Source organism: Sceloporus occidentalis, unplaced genomic scaffold (genome assembly GCF_023333645.1).
Source record: "Sceloporus occidentalis isolate IW3139 unplaced genomic scaffold, rSceOcc1.0.p SCAF_1, whole genome shotgun sequence".
NCBI classification, from domain to species: Eukaryota; Metazoa; Chordata; class Lepidosauria; order Squamata; family Phrynosomatidae; genus Sceloporus; species Sceloporus occidentalis.
In genome coordinates, this window is record NW_028316981.1 from 174096227 (window position 1) to 174114831 (window position 18605).

Here is an 18605-nt window from a genome sequence, read left to right on the forward strand (position 1 = left end):
CAACACTCTTAGTACTGCATATTGTAAGTCACTTATCGCTATGCTTTAACCCCAGTTGTTCAACACTACACTTTTCATTTATTACAATTTCTTCTACAACTCGAGATTTTCATCATTTCTTCTGAACAGTGCCATTATTCCATAAACCTCATTCCCTGCTCATTTGCTCAGATTTAGCCAAAACTTTCAAATGTATCCCACCAGGAAATAGTTTCTGATCATCTTGGTTACACCCCCTTCCCACTTGGGCAAACATAGAATGTTATTTTCACTTGATCCAATCCTCAGTATCTCAATGTACGGCTAGCAAATACTCCTTTTTGAAACCTTGGAGAACTGCTACCTGTAAAGATAACGCCGAGTTACATAGACCAATGGACTGATCAAATATAAGGCAGTCTCTACAATCAGTGGACAGCAGGGCTTAGTCTGGGCACCAGTGTACCTTATGAACAAACATCCTCTAAAACAGGACAATTTAGGCTGCAGTCCTATGCATAGCTGTTGTTGCTGTTGTGTGCATAAGAAGTCATTTCTGACTTATGGTGGCCATAAGGGGTTTTCTTGGCAATCTTCAATGTTCAAGCCACTGCACCCCTTTGGCTCTCTATGCAAACCTACCTTGGAGTAAAATCCCACTGAATTCAACGGGTTGTATATATGAGTAGACATAGATGGGATTCTAATTTTCAGAGGAGGACTTTTTTTATTACTAGCAATAGAGTGTGAGAGATAATTGGAAAGAACTGAAAAGGCAAGGGAATATAGTAAGTCATAATGGATATTGTATTTAAAATTTTTGCATTACAGATATTTGTGGCTAAATAAAATACATAACTTAACAAATAACAATAAAATAATTCTATTAAAACTACTGATGTCACGTGCTAAGTGTCTGCCAGTTATTCCAGCTTTTTGTATTAAGTGGGCAGAGCTCACACTAAAAGTAGTGAAGGAGGTTCACCTTTCATTGATCCGTTGGCAGGATACTGCATTTGCGATTCCCTTTAATATGCCCCATTGTGTGTTTGTGTGTGTGTTTGACACATGCACCTTCAAGTTGCTTGGCAAATTATGAAGACTCCATGAATTTCACAGAGGTTTTTAAGGCAAGGAATACCCAGAGATGATTTTAGCAATTTCTGCATCTGACATATAGCCTGGTATTCACTGGCAGTCTACTATCCAAATACTTATCAGGGCTGACCCTACTTAGATTCCAAGATCAGACAGATCAGGTGCCTTCAGAGTATTTAGGCTCCTTATGCCCCAGTAAGGACTAGAAACTTGATTTAAAAAAAAAAAAGCAATATGGCCAAAAATTCAGGAAAGAGATCAATTCAGTGAAAATTCAGAGAGGATGGTAGTAACAACTCCATCCCCACCGATTTGTTACAGATTTAGATCTGAGGTTTAGTGCATCTTGGAGATCCAATAAAAGACAGTGAATCCACATGAGATTTAGTCAAGTTATCTTTTTACCAAACCATTTTTGCATCACATATATAATGAAAGAAAGATGAAGATAAGCACTGAGTCTACTGTTAGTGACCTCATCAGCTTTGTTTGCCATGTTAGCTTTAATTCGATGCCTGTCTTGCTGTGTTGACTAATGTTGCCACAACCATTGTTAATTCCTGGCACTTATCATAGATAAAAGTGTTCTCTCCGACAGAAGTGCATAAACCACTGGGTTGAACAGTCTGGTTAACAAGATACATTTCCCTTCCATGCACACTTTTCCACCCCCACATAGCCTTTTCAAAGGCAGTTACTTTTTGCTGCAGTGAGTCAATATGACAATTCTTGGAAACCTTTCCGCTGTACCCTTTGCCCTTTCATTCCCAGGACATTGCATAGTCCTGAAATATGATCGGCCCTGCTATTCCAGACCCATGGAAGGGGCTGCCAGCTATTTTGCAACAGTTGGGTGCCCTCTGCATTCTGGAAGCTCAGTCACTCCCTGCCACCTGTATACTTGACTAAAGCGAATTTAGTTTCCTAGAGGACAATGACAAGTAACATCTATGTAGGCGTGGGCACACTTTCAGATATAATTAGCAAGAATAATACATTTTTTAAAAGGCTTAGCTCTATATTATGTATTACTGTTTGCAAATCTACATACATTCACTTATTTTGCAGGAAGGGAGTGGCAAAGATTTTGCATTTTACCCTCCAGCCTTCCTTCACTATCTTCTCAAAGCTGATTCTGCTAAAAATTAACAGCTAGTAAGAGGACAACGAGGAAAAGGGGGCAGGTGGGCACAAAAAGCTTTTGTATAAGGAACCTTACTGTTAGAGGGTGTGCCTTTATCATGTGCTGAAATTTATTAGGATAAAGTGAGAAAGCAAGATATCTAGCTATGGTCAAGTCTATACTTACTCTAAAATCCAGGTTGGCTTCAGGTTTTCCAGTGATCCTGGGCTTGTCTACACTTTTACAAAGGACACTGAGACAAACTGCAGCAAATTCAGCTTAAGTGGCCAAACATTCCATCATTTGGAAGGTGCCTCATTTTTAAATGGCAGTGCAAAAGCCAGTTTCTCGAAATCATTTTGGCCACACATCCGTGGCTGTTCCACTTTATTCAAACCATGTGTCATATAAGATGGCAGCTACTGCTTCAAAGCTAAATCTCTCAATTGTCTCACACACCTCAGCTAGAATGAAGAGCTGCCAAATCACGGTAGGATGTTGGCAATGTGAAACTGCTGGGTATTATTGACAGAAATTAAAATGTGTTGTGTGACATGGTTCAGATTCTGACCAAGAGATGAGCAGGGAAGTGGAAGAGACAATGATTATTTGAAATGCCAGTACTCACAGTATGGACTATTGCAGACTTCCCCAAGTTACTGATCTCTAGATGTTTGGGACAAGTCCCAGAATACCAGACAGTTGGCCTTGTATGCTGGCTGAGGCTGGTGGTAGTTGATCCAAAAAATTTGCAGAACACCAGCTTAAGAGAGGCTGAATTAACTAATGATGTAACCAGGTTGGAGAAATTGGTTCCTAAACAAATCTGATGATCAAACAAACCTATAGTCTCCAACCCAGGCATCCGACTAGATGGGAGATTCCAAACAGGAGGCAGAAGCCATCAGATGAAATGGACTAAAAGTAAGTGGGAAAGCACTTAACTTTCAATTCAGTGTGAGATGTTTGACAGTGGAACACATTCCCTTGGAGTATGGTGGAGCAACCACTATCTGTCAGGGATGCTTTGACTGTGAGTTCCTGCATGGCAGGGAGTTGGACTGGATGGTCCTTGTGGTTTCTCCCAACTCTATGATTCTATGCTTCATTCCCTGATATCTCTCCATGAAAAGATTAAGGTTAATTTCAACTGTGAGGAACATTAGACCTAAGTTTTCTGTGGGTTTTTCAGGCTATGTGGCCACCAACCACAGATGCCGGCAAAATGTTAGGAATAAACTCTTCCAGAACATGGCCACATAGCCTGAAAAACCCGCAAAAAACTATGGATACCAGCCATGAAAGTTTTCATCTTCACACTAGACCTAAGGCTGAACACAGTCCTCCTGGAGTCTCAAGAGCATGATGTCCCCTTCCAATGCCATCATTATTTGGCTTTCCAGCTTTACTACAGGTTTTATCCCAGCTACACAGTTATAGCACTATGATTCTACTTTAACTACCATGTCTGTGTCCTATGGAATCCTGGGATCTGTAGTTTGGGGAAGCACAAGAGCTCTCTATCTGGGCATTCTAATTGCCCTTCCCTGAACTGTAACTCACAGGATTCCATAGGATGGGACCATGCCTGTTAAAGTGAAATTATAGCACTATTGCTATAAATATGTAGCATGAAAATCCTGGAAGGTGAGTGTGCTTCTCCAAATAAAGAGAAAACAGTAAGTGCTCTGAACGATAATATGTTTTCGATCCTACCCTTTTGACTATAGCACCACCCACCAATGGATCTTGGCCCCCAAGAACTTTTCTAAAATGTTGGACTTTGTCCTGAAAAGAGGTTTCCTGCCTTTGGAATAGATGATGGGAAAGACCTCTGTCCCAGATGTTCAGGATAGGATACCTGTCACATTAGATTAGGATTCTGACCTGGTTTAAGGCAGCTTCCAATTTTGAATTGCTGGGGGACACTTTCACCATGAGTTTACATGAAGTAGGTTTGGTCAAATGTGTATAAACTCATCATTCCAGGTCTAGTTTGGCCGAGGCTCTGAGAGTATTAGAAAAGAAAGCTATATATTTATATATATTTATGTGAAACTACAAGCTATGACACGACAGTTAAAACTTGCTCAAAAGTAGATTAAGATGGTTCAGTGGATGTATGCAAGACATTTCTTCTACAGCATCCTAGATCAAGACTTTACACAGTTCTTTACTAAGAAAAAAAAAATCAACTGACAAAAAAACAGTTCAATTCCAGTAAAAAAGGAAAACAAATAAAGGAAAAAGAGAAAAGAGGTAATGCAGGAAACTCTGTAGAATGTGGATACCTGATAAACAATAAATCGATCAATGAAAGACACAAAGAGAGATCTCATCCTCCTGAATAGCCAGCACTTGAATTATGGGGTAATAAGTTGAGCCGGGGGGGTGGGGGGCAGGGACAGTGGTTTAAAGATGTCCACAAGCTGCCTGCCTCCAATTTCAGCCTAATCATGTTCCTCCAAGCTTTGGAAAAGAAGCAGATTAAGCACCCATCACAAAAGGTTTGATGGTTTGGAAATGTTTACCCCTCCAGATGCTGCTGGACTGCAACTCCCGGCAGCCCTAGCCACCACAGCCAAGGGTAAGGGATAATGGGAGTTGCATCCCAACTTCTTGAGGGCCATTAATTCTCTATCCCTGTGATAAGATCACCAAATCTGCTGTGGCTAGCTGTGAAGATGACTCCTGGGCAGGATGGTATCTACACCCCTTCAACCTGCCCTTCTCCAGTTTCTCCTCCTTCCTTATGCCCTGTAACTACATCTGACTCTGAAACAACTGGACTGATTTTTCTTATAGCCATCTCATCCTGTTTTCTCATTTCCATACATCTAGCCATGATTTACACACACATACACACAAATCTTAAAAATTACACTTTTATTTTGTTCCCTGAGCTTTTCTCCTTGAACTGTTAGAGACTTTTATGTGGAGACAGCAGCTTTAAATGAAAAGATTGTGTTGATATTCACATGGGACACTGAGGACTGTAAAGAAAAAAATATCCCTATTCTTTTAGCAACATTTGAATATTTTATAAATGCCAATAAAGTATCTGTGAATTCACGTGCACTATCTGCATCCATCACCAATTAAATCTATCTGCAGCTGTACATACATGCAACCAGGCCATCATTTGATGACTGCTGGGTTCTGTGTAAGGCATCACAGACGAATGATAAATCTTTTCAGTGGAGTCACTTCAAGCATTTACAGTTATGGTCATCAAGGAATGAAAAAGCAACAGGAGAAATGCAAACTGACCCTCCATTCCCAGGAAATCCTTCCTCTAAGCCAGGATTTCATCAAAAAATAAGAAAAGTCTAGCACAACACAACTGTAGTTATCTGCCAAAAGAGGTGTCTTCTTGACCTTCCAGTGACACTGAAAACCAGCCAACTGCAGGTTGCATGGGCTGTTGAGTCAGGATGACCCTGAAGGTCAGACAGGGCAGAGTCCATCAAAGGTCCAACCAAGAGGCTTTCCACAAGCCAAGGAGCACAGGAAGAAGAAACCAGGGGAGAAGGCCTGCAAGCAAGAGCAACCTGTCAGGACTGTCAAAATCGAGAGAATCTATTTCCTATTAAGTGCTGTTGGATTCCCTCAGTCCCAGTAAGCATGACCAATATTCAGGATTGGCTCAAGACACATTGCTCTGTTTCTTCTAAAGGAGCCCACTGGACTGGCAGTCCAATCTTAATCAACAATAGTGATGGGTAATACCCTCCACCTTATCCAAGTGGGAGTTAGCTAGTTTAGAGGGTTCAAAACAGGTCAAATGGAACACAGAACTCCATTATCAAACAGTCACCAAGTGGGGCATAGTCAGGAGGCTTCAGCCCCTTCCACTTTTACATCATCCATCTGCATGAGTTGCATGAGGCAAATGCCTCACTCTGTCCAGTAATAGGGTGAACCCTACTGATGCTCAGCGGTGCTGAGAGAGGCAGTTCAGCACACTACAAGTCCACAGATTCGAATCCTGGTTTACACTGACTATTCGACAATGGAACTCCAAATGTCTTTCCCAAATTGGCTTTCACAACACCTGCACTAGAAATGCCCAGGATTTGAACCTAGGGCTTTGTGCTTGAATAACATGCACTAACAGTAAACAATAGGACCTCTTTGGTTCAGAGGCCTGATTGTTTCAGGGAGAATCCATTAAAACAATAGTGACATCCAAATGGGGTTCCAGGTCATGGCTGGAGAATGTGTGACCCTTTAGCAGCTTGTCAGGCTGCAGTTCCCATCTGCCTCTACCCAGCATAGACAATAATGAAGCTGCAGTCCAACAATATCTGGAGAGGTGTATGTTCACTACCACCTCTCTAGCTCAGCCTTTCCCAACTTAGGGTGCTCCAGATGTGATGCACTACAACTTCCTTTTTCAGCATTCAGTGTAGCTACTCCCAGAATTCTGAGAGTTGCAGTTGGAGGTCAGCAGGTTGGGGAAGAGTGCTATAGTTTATTCCCCAGGTACTGTCGTTTCCATTAATCTCCATTACTGGTGATGTTTTGAAGCCTTTGACTAGTTTCCATAATCCTGGTCCAATGTCTGTGGTGTTTGGGGCTTATGGGAGTTGTATGCCAAGACAGCTGGAGATCCATAGGTCACCCTCCCTTGGGCCCTTTGATTCTTCAAAGATAAAAGCAATGATTTGTTTTGTCTTGTACTAAGGGTGGAGGGTAATTTGCAGGCTTCTCTTGAAAACTCCTTAGCAACCCCTACCTCTGTATAGGAAAAGGCAGAAATAAACGTGACCTCAAACAACTGTTGTTGCCACCTATTTGATTCTTTAGAAGGAAGGTGGTAGACAGGAAAGGTGGAGTAACCTCCCATGACCAATCTTGGATTGCATTTTGGACACAGTATTCTGTAATAGTTTCACAACTCCCACATAAAAGAAATCACCTTAACCCCAACTGTCAGATGAAGAGGCCAGTGGAGCTTTGAAAGCCTGTGTCATGGTTTTTTTGGTTTTTTTTTGCGTATCTTGGTTGGCCCAATAAAAGTACCATGTTTTGTGGATTTCAGATGTCATTGTATTTTATGGGTCTGAAACTCTTTATTTTATTCAGCAAGTTAGTACTGCTGTCCTCCACACATGTTATTGTATGCCGTGATGGGCATGTCCAAGTGAAGTGTCTCCTCAAAAGCATTCCTGCCAGTGAGCCTTACTCCTTGACTGGTTACAAGAACATCTAACACAGAAGGCAAATGCCCAATCAGATGGATGAAAGAGAAGTGGACTGTGATTTGGAAATATTAATCCTACCCTACATTCAGATCACAATGTCCTTAGGGCCACAGAGATGGTGGCTGGTATAGGTAGAAAGAGTCTGTGAGAGAATGCTTCACCAACTATCCTAGAGCTCTGCTGTTTCAGAGAGCCATCTATAATAGCTACTGGGCTGAGTTAGCCTTCATTCTTTCCCACAACGCACTCCTCCAAATTGCGCTCTTATACTCTTGTAACCTATAGATCAGTCCATTTTATATTCCAAACACAATTCCACAACCATTAACATCTAGTACTAACAGGGCACTAGAAGCTATATATCCCCCAGTCTGGTGTCTTTCCCCTACACATAGGATTGCAGCCTGTGGTTTCCCTATATATGGTGTCATCTGTGTGTGCTTTGGATCACAACTCTCAACAGCCCATCTAAAGTTGCTGGACTACAATGTGAAATGTCCAAACTAGATTTCTGTGGTAGAGGAGCTGTTGTAAAGGATGCAGACGAAGCAGGGGGCAGGGTTGCCATCTTACCAGAAGCAAAATCATGGCTTGTGCATGAGTATTTAAAGGCAGCTTCAACATCTGCAGGCTCCCGCAACTGGATGGTTTTCATGGCACAGAAACAAACAGAATTGCATCCTATATTTTTAGAGCATGTTGCCATGAAAGGCATATAACCAAAGGGTCAATTAAAAAAGAAGTGGTGCCTATTAGTGAGACTCAACAGGGATCCCGAACACTTTTAATAACAACGCATCAAAGGAAATTTCAGTGCTAAAGTTAAAGTCACAAGTTTCCAGTTCTCTGGCACACACTCCTGATCACTCCTGTTTAAAAACCTCTGCTCAGGCTTCCCATGACATGTTCCCTGCACCCCAGCAAATCTCTACATACCCTAGCTCTACTCGGCTATTCCTCACAGCTGCATTCAAACAGCATGCACTTACTTTCCCCTCTGCCAGTCCCCTCCTCCCAATTTTTTTAACAATGGGACACCAGCCACCAGACCTCCCACAACAGCAAAGCCACCCAGAGAGGTCACTAAGGGCACATCCAGCCTGATTTCAAAGGCCAGAAAGCCCCTGGATTTTGTTCCTGTCCTTCCTTTCCGATTTTATTTTGGAGATCTGTACACATCTTGTTGATCCCAGAATATTTTCTGCCAGCTCCCAGTGTGGCCAGGGACCTTGCAAACCAGCTCCCCAGGTTGGTTGGTTTGAACCCCCTGTAGAATCAGAAAGAAACAGGAACAACACCTGAGACTTTTCAAACCCTCCGGATGCACCCTAAGTCGCCACTGAGCAGAGGCTGCCATCAATTCAGCCCTGCCTGTGGACAAACCACCCCAACAAAGTGAAGTCGGAGGCTTTCGTGGCTGGCATCCATAGTTTTTTGTGGGTTTTTCAGGCTATGTGGCCATGCTCTAGAAGAGTTTATTCCTGATGTTTCGGCAGCATCTGTGGTTGGCATCTTCAGAGAATGCCACTCTGAAGATGCCAGGAACAGATGCAGACGAAACGTCAGAAATAAACTCTTCCAGAACATGGCCACATAGCCTGAAAAACATACCCCAATGAACCTTGGCAACACCCCCAATTCCCTCCAGCCCCCAAAGCGGTGTTTCAGTACCAGAACCACCAGGATTCCAAAAAATGAAAGCCTCAGAAACCATACAGCAGCTCCAAAGTAGCTCTTTCCAACACCCTGCAAGGTTATGCTCTCTCTCTCTTTCTCTTTCTCTCTCTCTGTCCAGTGCTCCAGTTTTTCTGTCAGATGGGAAGGAGCCCTCAAATGGCACACATGCTGGGCATCACACCCTCATGGTGCCACCCAACGTAGAACACACCACCCAGCAAAGCTCCGTTTGCAATGTCCCCATCAAAATGCCCATTTCTCTGATGAATGATTTGGGTCAGTTGGAAGAGTGAAGGCAAAAAGGCAGAGGAGTGCCAGCCTGAACCCAATCTGTTCCCATTCATCACCTCCATGCCTTCATTTTGGAGGAAAGTGCCCCAGTGCCCATATCCATCCCTAGGAGTCCTTTTAAAAAGGAACCGGTGCCCATCCCTTTCTCTCCCTCCAAAGCATGGGCAAGCTGGCAAGGAGAGGGCACCACCGTTTCCAAAAGGAAAGGCGTTTCAGAGGTCACTCATGTTGAGGATAGGGAAAGCCCATGTACACCAACAAATACTACTACTATCACTACTTATTACTATTATTATTATACTTTTTATTCCTTCGCCACCTCTCTTCCAAGGCTGGAGGCAGGGTCCAGCACATGAAAAACAGTGCTCAAGAGGGAGAGCATTCCTTCTGGAGGGAACGTTGGAGTGGAGGACCAAAAAAGGAGGACCTCTGGTGCCCTTGCCTCAGGGAGGCCATGCAAGGGTGCCTCTGGGCATACGCAGAGGAACTCCTCCTTTCCCTTAGGGGCGCCTCGCGGAGCAGAAACAAGGTGGCGAGGCATTAAAAAAGGCTCAAAGAAGTGGGGGGGGGGTTTCCCCAGGAGGTCCTCCATTTCCCGGACCTGTCCTCCATACCAGCCTCCTGCCAGCTGCCCTGCTCTCTTTGGAAGCCTGGGTTGGCATTTCTAGGGAGTGTCGCCAGCTTTTCTTCCGGGGGGGGTCATGTCCCAAGGATTTGGGGACACCGACTCTGTGGTAATCATTGTAGTGTGATTCAATTCTCTTTTAATGGATGTTTTTAACTGGAGGGTGTGTGTGTGTGTGTGTGTGTGTGTGTTTGTAATGTTGTGAAAGAAAAAGTCCCAGCCTTGGGAGCTGGGCAGGATATAAACAAGTATAATAATGATGATGATGATGATGATGATGATGATGATGATGTCCTCCCTTTCTTCCTTTGCGGGAAGGAGGGAGTGGAAGAGAAGCAAGAGGAGCCCTGTCCAGCCTGGAGAATACCCCCCTCCTCTTTTACTATCTCTCTATCCCTCCCTCCCTCCCAGCCAGCCCTTGCAGCCCCCTTTGGAAGAAGGACCCAGCCACCCACCTGCTCGGCTGCCTCTGGGTCCAGGTGAGGCTCCAGCAGCGGGACGGTGAACTGGATCTTGCGGGGGCTGTTGGGCTCCATGCCGCCTCCTCCTCCTCCTCCAGAGACACAGAGAGGGCTACTTAAGAAGCTCTGCTCTGCAAGCGCTGCTCAGTCTCTTCTGCGCGCGCGCCCCCGAACCCAAGCGCGCGCTCCTACCTCCTTTCCCTCTCCCCCTCCCTCCACTGCTGAGGGGCATTCCCATTGGCTGCTGCTGCTGCGCCAGATCTTCTTCCCACGCCCCTCCCACACCTCCTAGGCAGGCGCGTGCACGCCCACACACAGCCGGGCGCGCGCACAGCAAGGGTCCCTTTAACACAGCCCTGGACAACTTAGCAGTAGGGTAAAAGAGGAGGGGGGACCAAAATTAAAAATAGGTTAACTACTTTGTGTGTGTATGTGTGCTATTATTCTATTGTTATATTATTGTATTATTATTATGATATCATTGTATTATTGTAATTTGGGGTGTATATTTTTGTATTTTTATGTTGCCTTATCCGCCTTGATTCTGCAAGGAAAAGGCGAAATATCAATAAATCATATTATTATTATTATTATTATTATTATTATTATTATATTTATTGTCTTTGGGCCACGGATAGGTTTTAATTAATTATTATTTAATTATTAATTATTATTAATATCAACAATCATAATATAATTGATTTATATGCAGCCTTTTCCTGAAGGAGTCAAGGCAGATTACAATAAAATACCTACTACAGTCTCACAAAGCTACCCTTCCTTTCCACTCCCCCACAGTTCCATAGCATTGTACCAAGGCAGTGGTGTCAAACTGGGTTAAATCTGCAGAGCGGATGCAGTCAGTTCTTTCCCTTCAGACTAAGAGCCAAAACGCACACTTGCAGAAATGAATCCATTCTGAGACCGCTTTAACTGCTAGGGAAATTCTGAGAACTGTAGTTTTGTGAGAGGTTTAGTCTTCTCTGTCAATCTGGGTTGTTTCTGCACTGCAGATGCAACCTAAGAAGCATGAATTTACAATCTGGGGGCTGCAAACCAGTAGAGGTTTGACACCACTTTAACTGCCATGGTTCAATGCAATGAAATTCTGGGAATTGTTGGTTGTTGTGGGGAACAACTACAGACCAGTATGCTTTCGTTATGAACACAACATCAATTAAAATGTTCATCCATTTCAAAGGACCAACAGATTGAAAAAAAATCTACATTTAAAAGTAGTTATTTTAAATTTTGTTCTTCTTGTTAACTGCCCTGGAGTCAATCTCGACCCATGGTGAACATCGGCAAGACTCCCTGTCCTCCACTGTCCTGCTTAGTTCCTGCAAATGCATACCCATGACCTCCTTAATAGAGTCCATCCATCTAGCATGTGGCCTTCCTCTCTTTCTACTTCCCCCCACCTTTCCCAGCATTATTGGGGTTTTTTTTTTCAGTGATTCATCCCTTCTCATGATGTGTTCGAAGTATGGCAGCCTCAGTTATGATATCTTGGCTTCCAGGGAGATTTCTGGCTTGTTCTGCTCTAGGACTCATTTGTTTGTCTTTTTGGCTGTCTTTTTGGTATTCTCAGCACTCTTCTCCAGCACCACATCTCAAATGAATTGATTTTCCTCCTATCCTCTTCCTCAACTGCCCAGTTCAATTTTAAAAACCATCTGGATAGGCCTGCTGGAAAAGACAGGTTTTTTAATGCTGTCTTAAATTTGGATAGTGTATTCAGCTATTAAATCCCTTCCGGCAGGTCATTCCACAGTCTAGGGGTGGCTGAAGAGAAAGACTTCTGGTTGACAGTTGCCAACCTAGTCTTGTCTGACTGGAGTAAGTGTCCATCAGAGTGTATGGGGCAGATTGTTTGTGAGGAGGTAATCTTGTAGGCAACCTGGACCCAAACCTTATTGGGATGACAGGAATAAGCGCATAGGAGAAAGGGAAGGCGTGTCAACTTCACTCTTCTTCCCCCTCCTTCTCTTTCTCATCCAGGGATTGTCACTATTATTGTCTACTTGCAGTTGTTGTTGTTGTTGTTGTTGTTGTTGTGTGCTTTCCAGTCGTTCCCAACTTGTGGCAACCTTAAAGTGAAACCATCTCAGGATTTTCTGGGGTTGAGAGGATGTGACTCATCCAAGGTCCCCCACAGTGGGGTTGTCATGGCCAGGGTGATCAGATGTCCTCACCACAAAAGAGGGCAAGGCACCACACAGGGGAGGCCATTCAAGAAAAATGGAGGACATGATCAAATAAAAACTAAAAACACTCCTATAAATATAAGTTCGTTCATCATAATCATATTCAAAATGGAGGACATTTTGAAATTCCTCCTGGACTGAAGGTTGAAAGGTAGGACATGTCCTTGAAAAGGAGAATGCCTGGTCACCCTGGCCATGGCCAAATGAGGTTTCAAGCCCTGGTCTATAGAGTCGAAGTCCAATGCTCACACCACTACACCACGCTGGCTTTCTGTATTTGGAGTTAAGCTAGCCTAAATGTCTTCAAGGCACTGTATCTGATCTTGGGAGTTAAACAGGGTCAGCCCGGGTTAGGATCTGGAGGGGAGGCCACCAAGAATACCAGGTGCTGTAGGCTATATTTCTGAGGAAGGATAAAAGTCAGAAAGGACTTGAAGGCACACAACAATAGAAAAACTGGCAAAACCACCTCTCAGTATTACTTGTCTAAGGGGTTGTTCTCACTAGGTGAAACCCCGCGTTCTGAATCGAATCCAAGGAGTGGCGTTCCTATTAGGATCCGATTTAAACCTAGAACGGTTCTAGAGCAACCCGCAATCGTCCCCACTACAAATCGAATTGTAGAGCGGGATAGAAATTTAATTCGAACTTTCCTCATTTAACGCGTGTTAAAAACACACTAGGGTCTGACCTACGTTTTTCCCTTGATTCGAGTTAGGAACTGGAGCATTTAAATAGGAACGACAGCCTTTGAATCGTGTTAGATGGATGAGAGGAGCGGACTGCGTTGGGGCTGGCCTTGGGGGAGTTGCCCTTTCTGTCCCCATCTGTCATGGCTGTCGCCATTTTTGCTTCCCTCACCCCTTTGTCCGCTGTGGTCTTTCAATAAGAGGTGGATTGCAACCTCCCCTCTGTGTGGGGAGAGCCCATTTCTAACGGAGGAAAGGCAGGAAGGGAAGGCTCCTCTCAAAGAGGCATTCCCTGTCCGCTTGGGCTCTGATCTCGCCCAGGCAGGGAAGGGAAGGCTCCTCGCAAGGAGGCATCTGATCTCGCCCAGACAGGGGAGGGAAAGCTCCTCGCGAGGAGGCATCTGATCTCGCCCAGACAGGGAAGGGAAGGCTCCTCGCGAGGAGGCATCTGATCTCACCCAGACAAGGAAGGGCTCTGATCAATGGGGGGTGGGATAGAGCCTTTCTCCCTTCCTTTCTCAAATGGAATCTGCCTTCTCCTCCAACCCTGGAAAGAGAATCTTTGGGAAGAGTGCTCCCTCCCTGCTTTTCCAGCAGCCTCCTTCATTCTCTGGGCTCTCTGAAGGGATTCTCCCTGGCTGTCTTTTGGGAGACATGAAGAGGGGATGGGAAAACCTATCCCATAGTTCCTCTGGAAAGAGCCCCCATTGATCTCTGTGCTCTCTGAAGGGATTCTCCCTGGCTGTCTTTTGGGATGCTGTCATGGAAAACCTATCCCATAGTTCCTCTGGAAAGAGCCCCCATTGATCTCTGTGCTCTCCGAAGGGATTCTCCCTGGCTGTCTTTTGGGATGCTGTCATGGAAAACCTATCCCATAGTTCCTCTGGAAAGAGCCCCCATTGATCTCTGTGCTCTCTGAAGGGATTCTCCCTGGCTGTCTTTTGGGATGCTGTCATGGAAAACCTATCCCATAGTTCCTCTGGAAAGAGCCCCCATTGATCTCTGTGCTCTCTGAAGGGATTCTCCCTGGCTGTCTTTTGGGATGCTGTCATGGAAAACCTATCCCATAGTTCCTCTGGAAAGAGCTTGGGTTTCAATGAAATGGAAACGATGCCAAAAGATAAATCGCTTCCAAATATTCCGGATTAACGTTACGTCATTCTGACGTACTATTGATTGACAGCTCCAAATAAGGTATGGAGGAGAAGAATCGCTTTATTTAAACACCGATTTCATGCCAAGTAGGAACGCTTGCAGGTAAAAACTTCGATTTAAACAACCAGATGGGAACGATGAACAAAGCGATTTGGATAGCGGGATAAGAACAGTGTTATTTTGAATCGATTTTATTAAAACCGTTGTATCTTAAATCATTTCAAATCTTAAGTGAGAACAACCTCTAAGAAACTCCTGTGAAATTCATCAGTTGTCATACGCTGACAGGCGAATTCACACACACAATGTTGTGTTATGGGGGTGTTTTGTTGTTGCTGCTGTTTTAGGTGTCTTCCAAAGAATAACCATCTACTTGGGAGGAAATCCCCATTCAGATAAATAGATAGACATTTATGAGATTTCACAGCATACCAGGTATTCTGAGTCCAGGAGTTCGTTTGTTTTTAGTGGTATTAAATACAAGCATGGAACTGTTTAGTTTTACTCTCTGATATATAAAGGTTACCAAGCCTTTCTCCCCTTGAGATAACTGAATCCACTGGGCCACGCCTCTTTGACCCAGCAAATAGGGAAATGCCACCCCTTGACCTGCCAAAAAACTTGACAGGATCCACCCTCCTGCCAAGCAAAACTGGCCTTCCTCAGCTGTTTTCACAGACCAGTGACTTCAAGAAAAGTTTACAACCATGGCAGAATGCAGCAAGCATTTTTTAAAATATGCATCTAGGAACTGGAGCAAGAACCACTGGAAACAAGAGAGCTGGACAAGCATATCCTGGATAGATAAGGAGATTCATCAGTAGGCTCAGCTTCTGTGAAAGGTACACAGAGCAGAGAGATGGGGGAGGAACAATGGGATAGATGCCAAACCTGCTGCAGAATAACACCTTTTTATAGGATAGTAGGAACAGGGGGTGGTGGTGGTGGTGGGAATATATATTACATAGATGCAATCATAACTTTAAAAAAAATGGTGCAGCTCCCATCATCCTAAGACACCACAGTCCATGGTGAAGGACTTTGGGACTTCGGGAGCTTCAGTCCAGCAACAACATCTAGAAGGCCCCAATGCTGCCATAAAGCCTCCTCCCCAACATGGCACTCTGTTGAACTAACATTCCCATCATTCCCAGCTAGTATGCTTGTGACCCTCCAGATGTTACATTGCAGTTGCCATGATCCGTCATGACTGCCTCTGCTGGATGTTGAAATCCAGAAACAGCTGGAAGGACCAATACTTTCCACCCTTGAGGTTGGGAAATGTTGCTATAGATTTGAACAATCCCTTGTGTGCATGCACACATATACATATACACACACATACACACGCACACCGCTGCTGTGTATAGAGAAGGAATCAAAAGACAGCAGATAGTGCTGGGGAAACAGAATAAAAAAAACCACTGTGGGATTTTTGCCTTTTTTTTTTTTTTACTGTAACCTCGATAACTGTACATTCAATGTGTGAACTATCTCCAATAAAATCTGAAGTGCTTTGGGTTACTATGAACTTTCTGGGCCACAGTACTGGATCTGCATTGTCATAGTCCTATGATGGCAAACCCGAGGCACGTGTGGCACGCGGCGCGGTTTTGCCAGGCACAGGGGGCGAGGGAGAAGGCAGAATGGGCGTGTGCCCGTTCCACCTCCTCCCTGCCATTTTTGGGCCTGAGACAGTGGGAAGCCAGAAAATGGCACCTGGGAGGAGGAGAAAGAGGCGTGTGCATGTCTGCCTCCTCCTCCCAGCCCTCTTCCCTCACGGCTTCCCTTCGCTCTGCACAAAAGGGCTCCATGGAGCCTTTTCGTGCAGAGCGAAGGCCGAGGAGGAGGCAGCTGGGACGCGTACCCAGCCGCCTCCTCCTCCTCCCGGCTTGCCTACGCTCGCCGGGAAAGGGCTCTGCGGAGCCCTTTCCCGGCGAGCGAAGGAAGGGCGAGGGCCCTTTTGTCGGCCTCTGACGGCCCCAGGAGGGACCCTCAGGGGCCGGCAAAGGCCGGAGGACAGCGCGCCGTCCTCCACGGCCCTTTTGCCGGCCTCTGATGGCCCCAGGAGGGACCCTCAGGGACCGGCAAATGCCGGGGGAGGAGCCAGAGGCTCCCTCCCTCTGAAAAGGGGGCGGGAGCCCCACCCCTGGAGGGCGGGAGCCCTGCCCCAGCCCCCAGCCCCCATCCTGGGGGTAGAAGCCCCGCCCCCGGCACACAACCTTAAAAAGGTTCACCATCACTGTCATAGTCCTTCCTGAAGCTGCAGGCATCAAGAGAAGAATACGAATGGGGGAACTATACCACAGTTAATTATGTAGTGAACAACAAGGAAGGTTGCAGTCTAGAGGTGTGCCCATGGTACATTGTAATAGCTTGATAACACTTTAGTGGCCACAAGTCCATTTTATGAAATTTGGGTAGATGTCGTTTGCTTGGAGTGCTTTGAATGATCTAGTCCAATCTCCCAAATTATAGCCTTGGGGTCTCTAGCAGAGAATTCTAATTACAGATTGAAACTCCCTTATCTGAAATGTTCGGACCAGAAATGTTGGGGATTTTTGGATATTATTATTATATGGATTTTGGAATATTTGTTTATACATAATTGAGAGCCAACATGGTGTAGTGGTTTGAGTGTTGCACTTGGACACTGGAAGACCAGGGTTTAAATCACCACTCAGCCAAGGAAACCATCTGGGAGACCTTGGGGAAGTCACACTCTCTCAGACTCAGAGGGAGACAATGGCAACCCTTCTTTGAACATATTCTGCCAGGAAAACTCTATGATAGGGTCACTATAAATCAGAAATGTCTTAAAGGTACACAACAACAACAACAAGATATCTTGGAGATGGGCCCCAAGTCTTAACATGAAATTCATTTATGTTTCATATACACCTTATACAAATAGCCTGAAGGTAACTTTATACATTTTGAAATAATTTTGTGCATGAAACAAAGTCTGTGTGCACTGAATCATCAGAAAGCAAAGATTATTATTTGAGCCACCCATGGAAAATGTTTTGGACTGTGCAGCATTTCAGATTTTCGGATAAGGGATACTCATCTTACTGTGTCTTACCACATACTGTATCTTACCATGCTAGAAATCCCAAGATTCCATAGAATGGAGCCATGACAGTGAAAGTGGTGTCAAAGTGTGATAATTGTTCTTTATGGATACACTCTAGCAGGGCTGGATTACCTATGGTTCGAATACTCTAAAACTCTCACTGGTAAGAGATTCAGTGCTGAAGGGAAAAGGTATAGCTTGTTTCATAATCTTCTCCAGTTTCTCCTGAATCTTTTGATGGTCTTGTTATTATCAGAATTGTGTGTGTTACTTGGTAATTGAGTAAAATGCAAGTGATGATCACCTTGAATGTGCAAAAATGGGTCCCTGTTTGAAGCTTCTCCAGCATAGGTAAAATGTAAAGGTATTCCCTGTTGACAAGGCTGTCAAGTCGTGTCTGACCATAGGGAGTGGTGCTCATCTCCATTACTAAGTCAAAGAGCCAGTATTGTCAGAGACTACTCTGTGGTCATGTGATTGCACAGAATGCTGTATACCTTCCCACCGAAGTGGTACCTGCATTTGCATGCTAGGTTGGCAGAAGCTGGGACTAGTGATGGGAGCTTACTCTATCATCCGGCATCCGGGCCTCGAACTGCCAACCTGCCAGTCTTGCAATCAACAGAGCCAGCATCTTAACCGCTTGAGCCACCCCATCACATCTTGGGATACCTTCCAACATTTCACAGATGGAAGCCGGGACACATGGGGCCAAGCAATGTCAGAATGTGGTCAAGATGGCAAACATTACTCATCAGGAAGAAGATAGAAGCTAGGTGAGGCTGCAGCTGTTTACTTTTGCTATTGGGAAGAACAAGACTTTGCCCCCCTTCCCTATGCTGAGTTAATTGAGGGTAAACTACTTTGACACTTTGTATTTAGTTTGCAATAACTGAAGTAAGCTGAGGACCAAGTGAGAAAGTGAAAGGGTGTACAGATCAGCCATTAAGGCCGGCATGGGGGTGGAGTGGGGGCATGGTGTCCGTATGCTGCATGCCCTGACTCTACCCCCATGCC

At 44.8% G+C, this 18605-nt stretch overlaps 1 protein-coding gene across 1 annotated transcript in view; it reads right to left on the reverse strand.

The window, feature by feature from the left end:
• LOC149322758 (protein phosphatase 1 regulatory subunit 1A-like) overlaps positions 1–10625 on the reverse strand; it is a 105079-nt gene extending 94454 nt beyond the window's left edge. The window contains exon 1 of the mRNA XM_089509249.1: positions 10456–10625. Coding sequence (XP_089365375.1) covers positions 10456–10536 — 81 coding nt within the window. The 5' untranslated portion in view covers positions 10537–10625. The remainder of the gene's footprint in view (positions 1–10455) is intronic.
• Positions 10626–18605: the final 7980 nt, after the last annotated feature.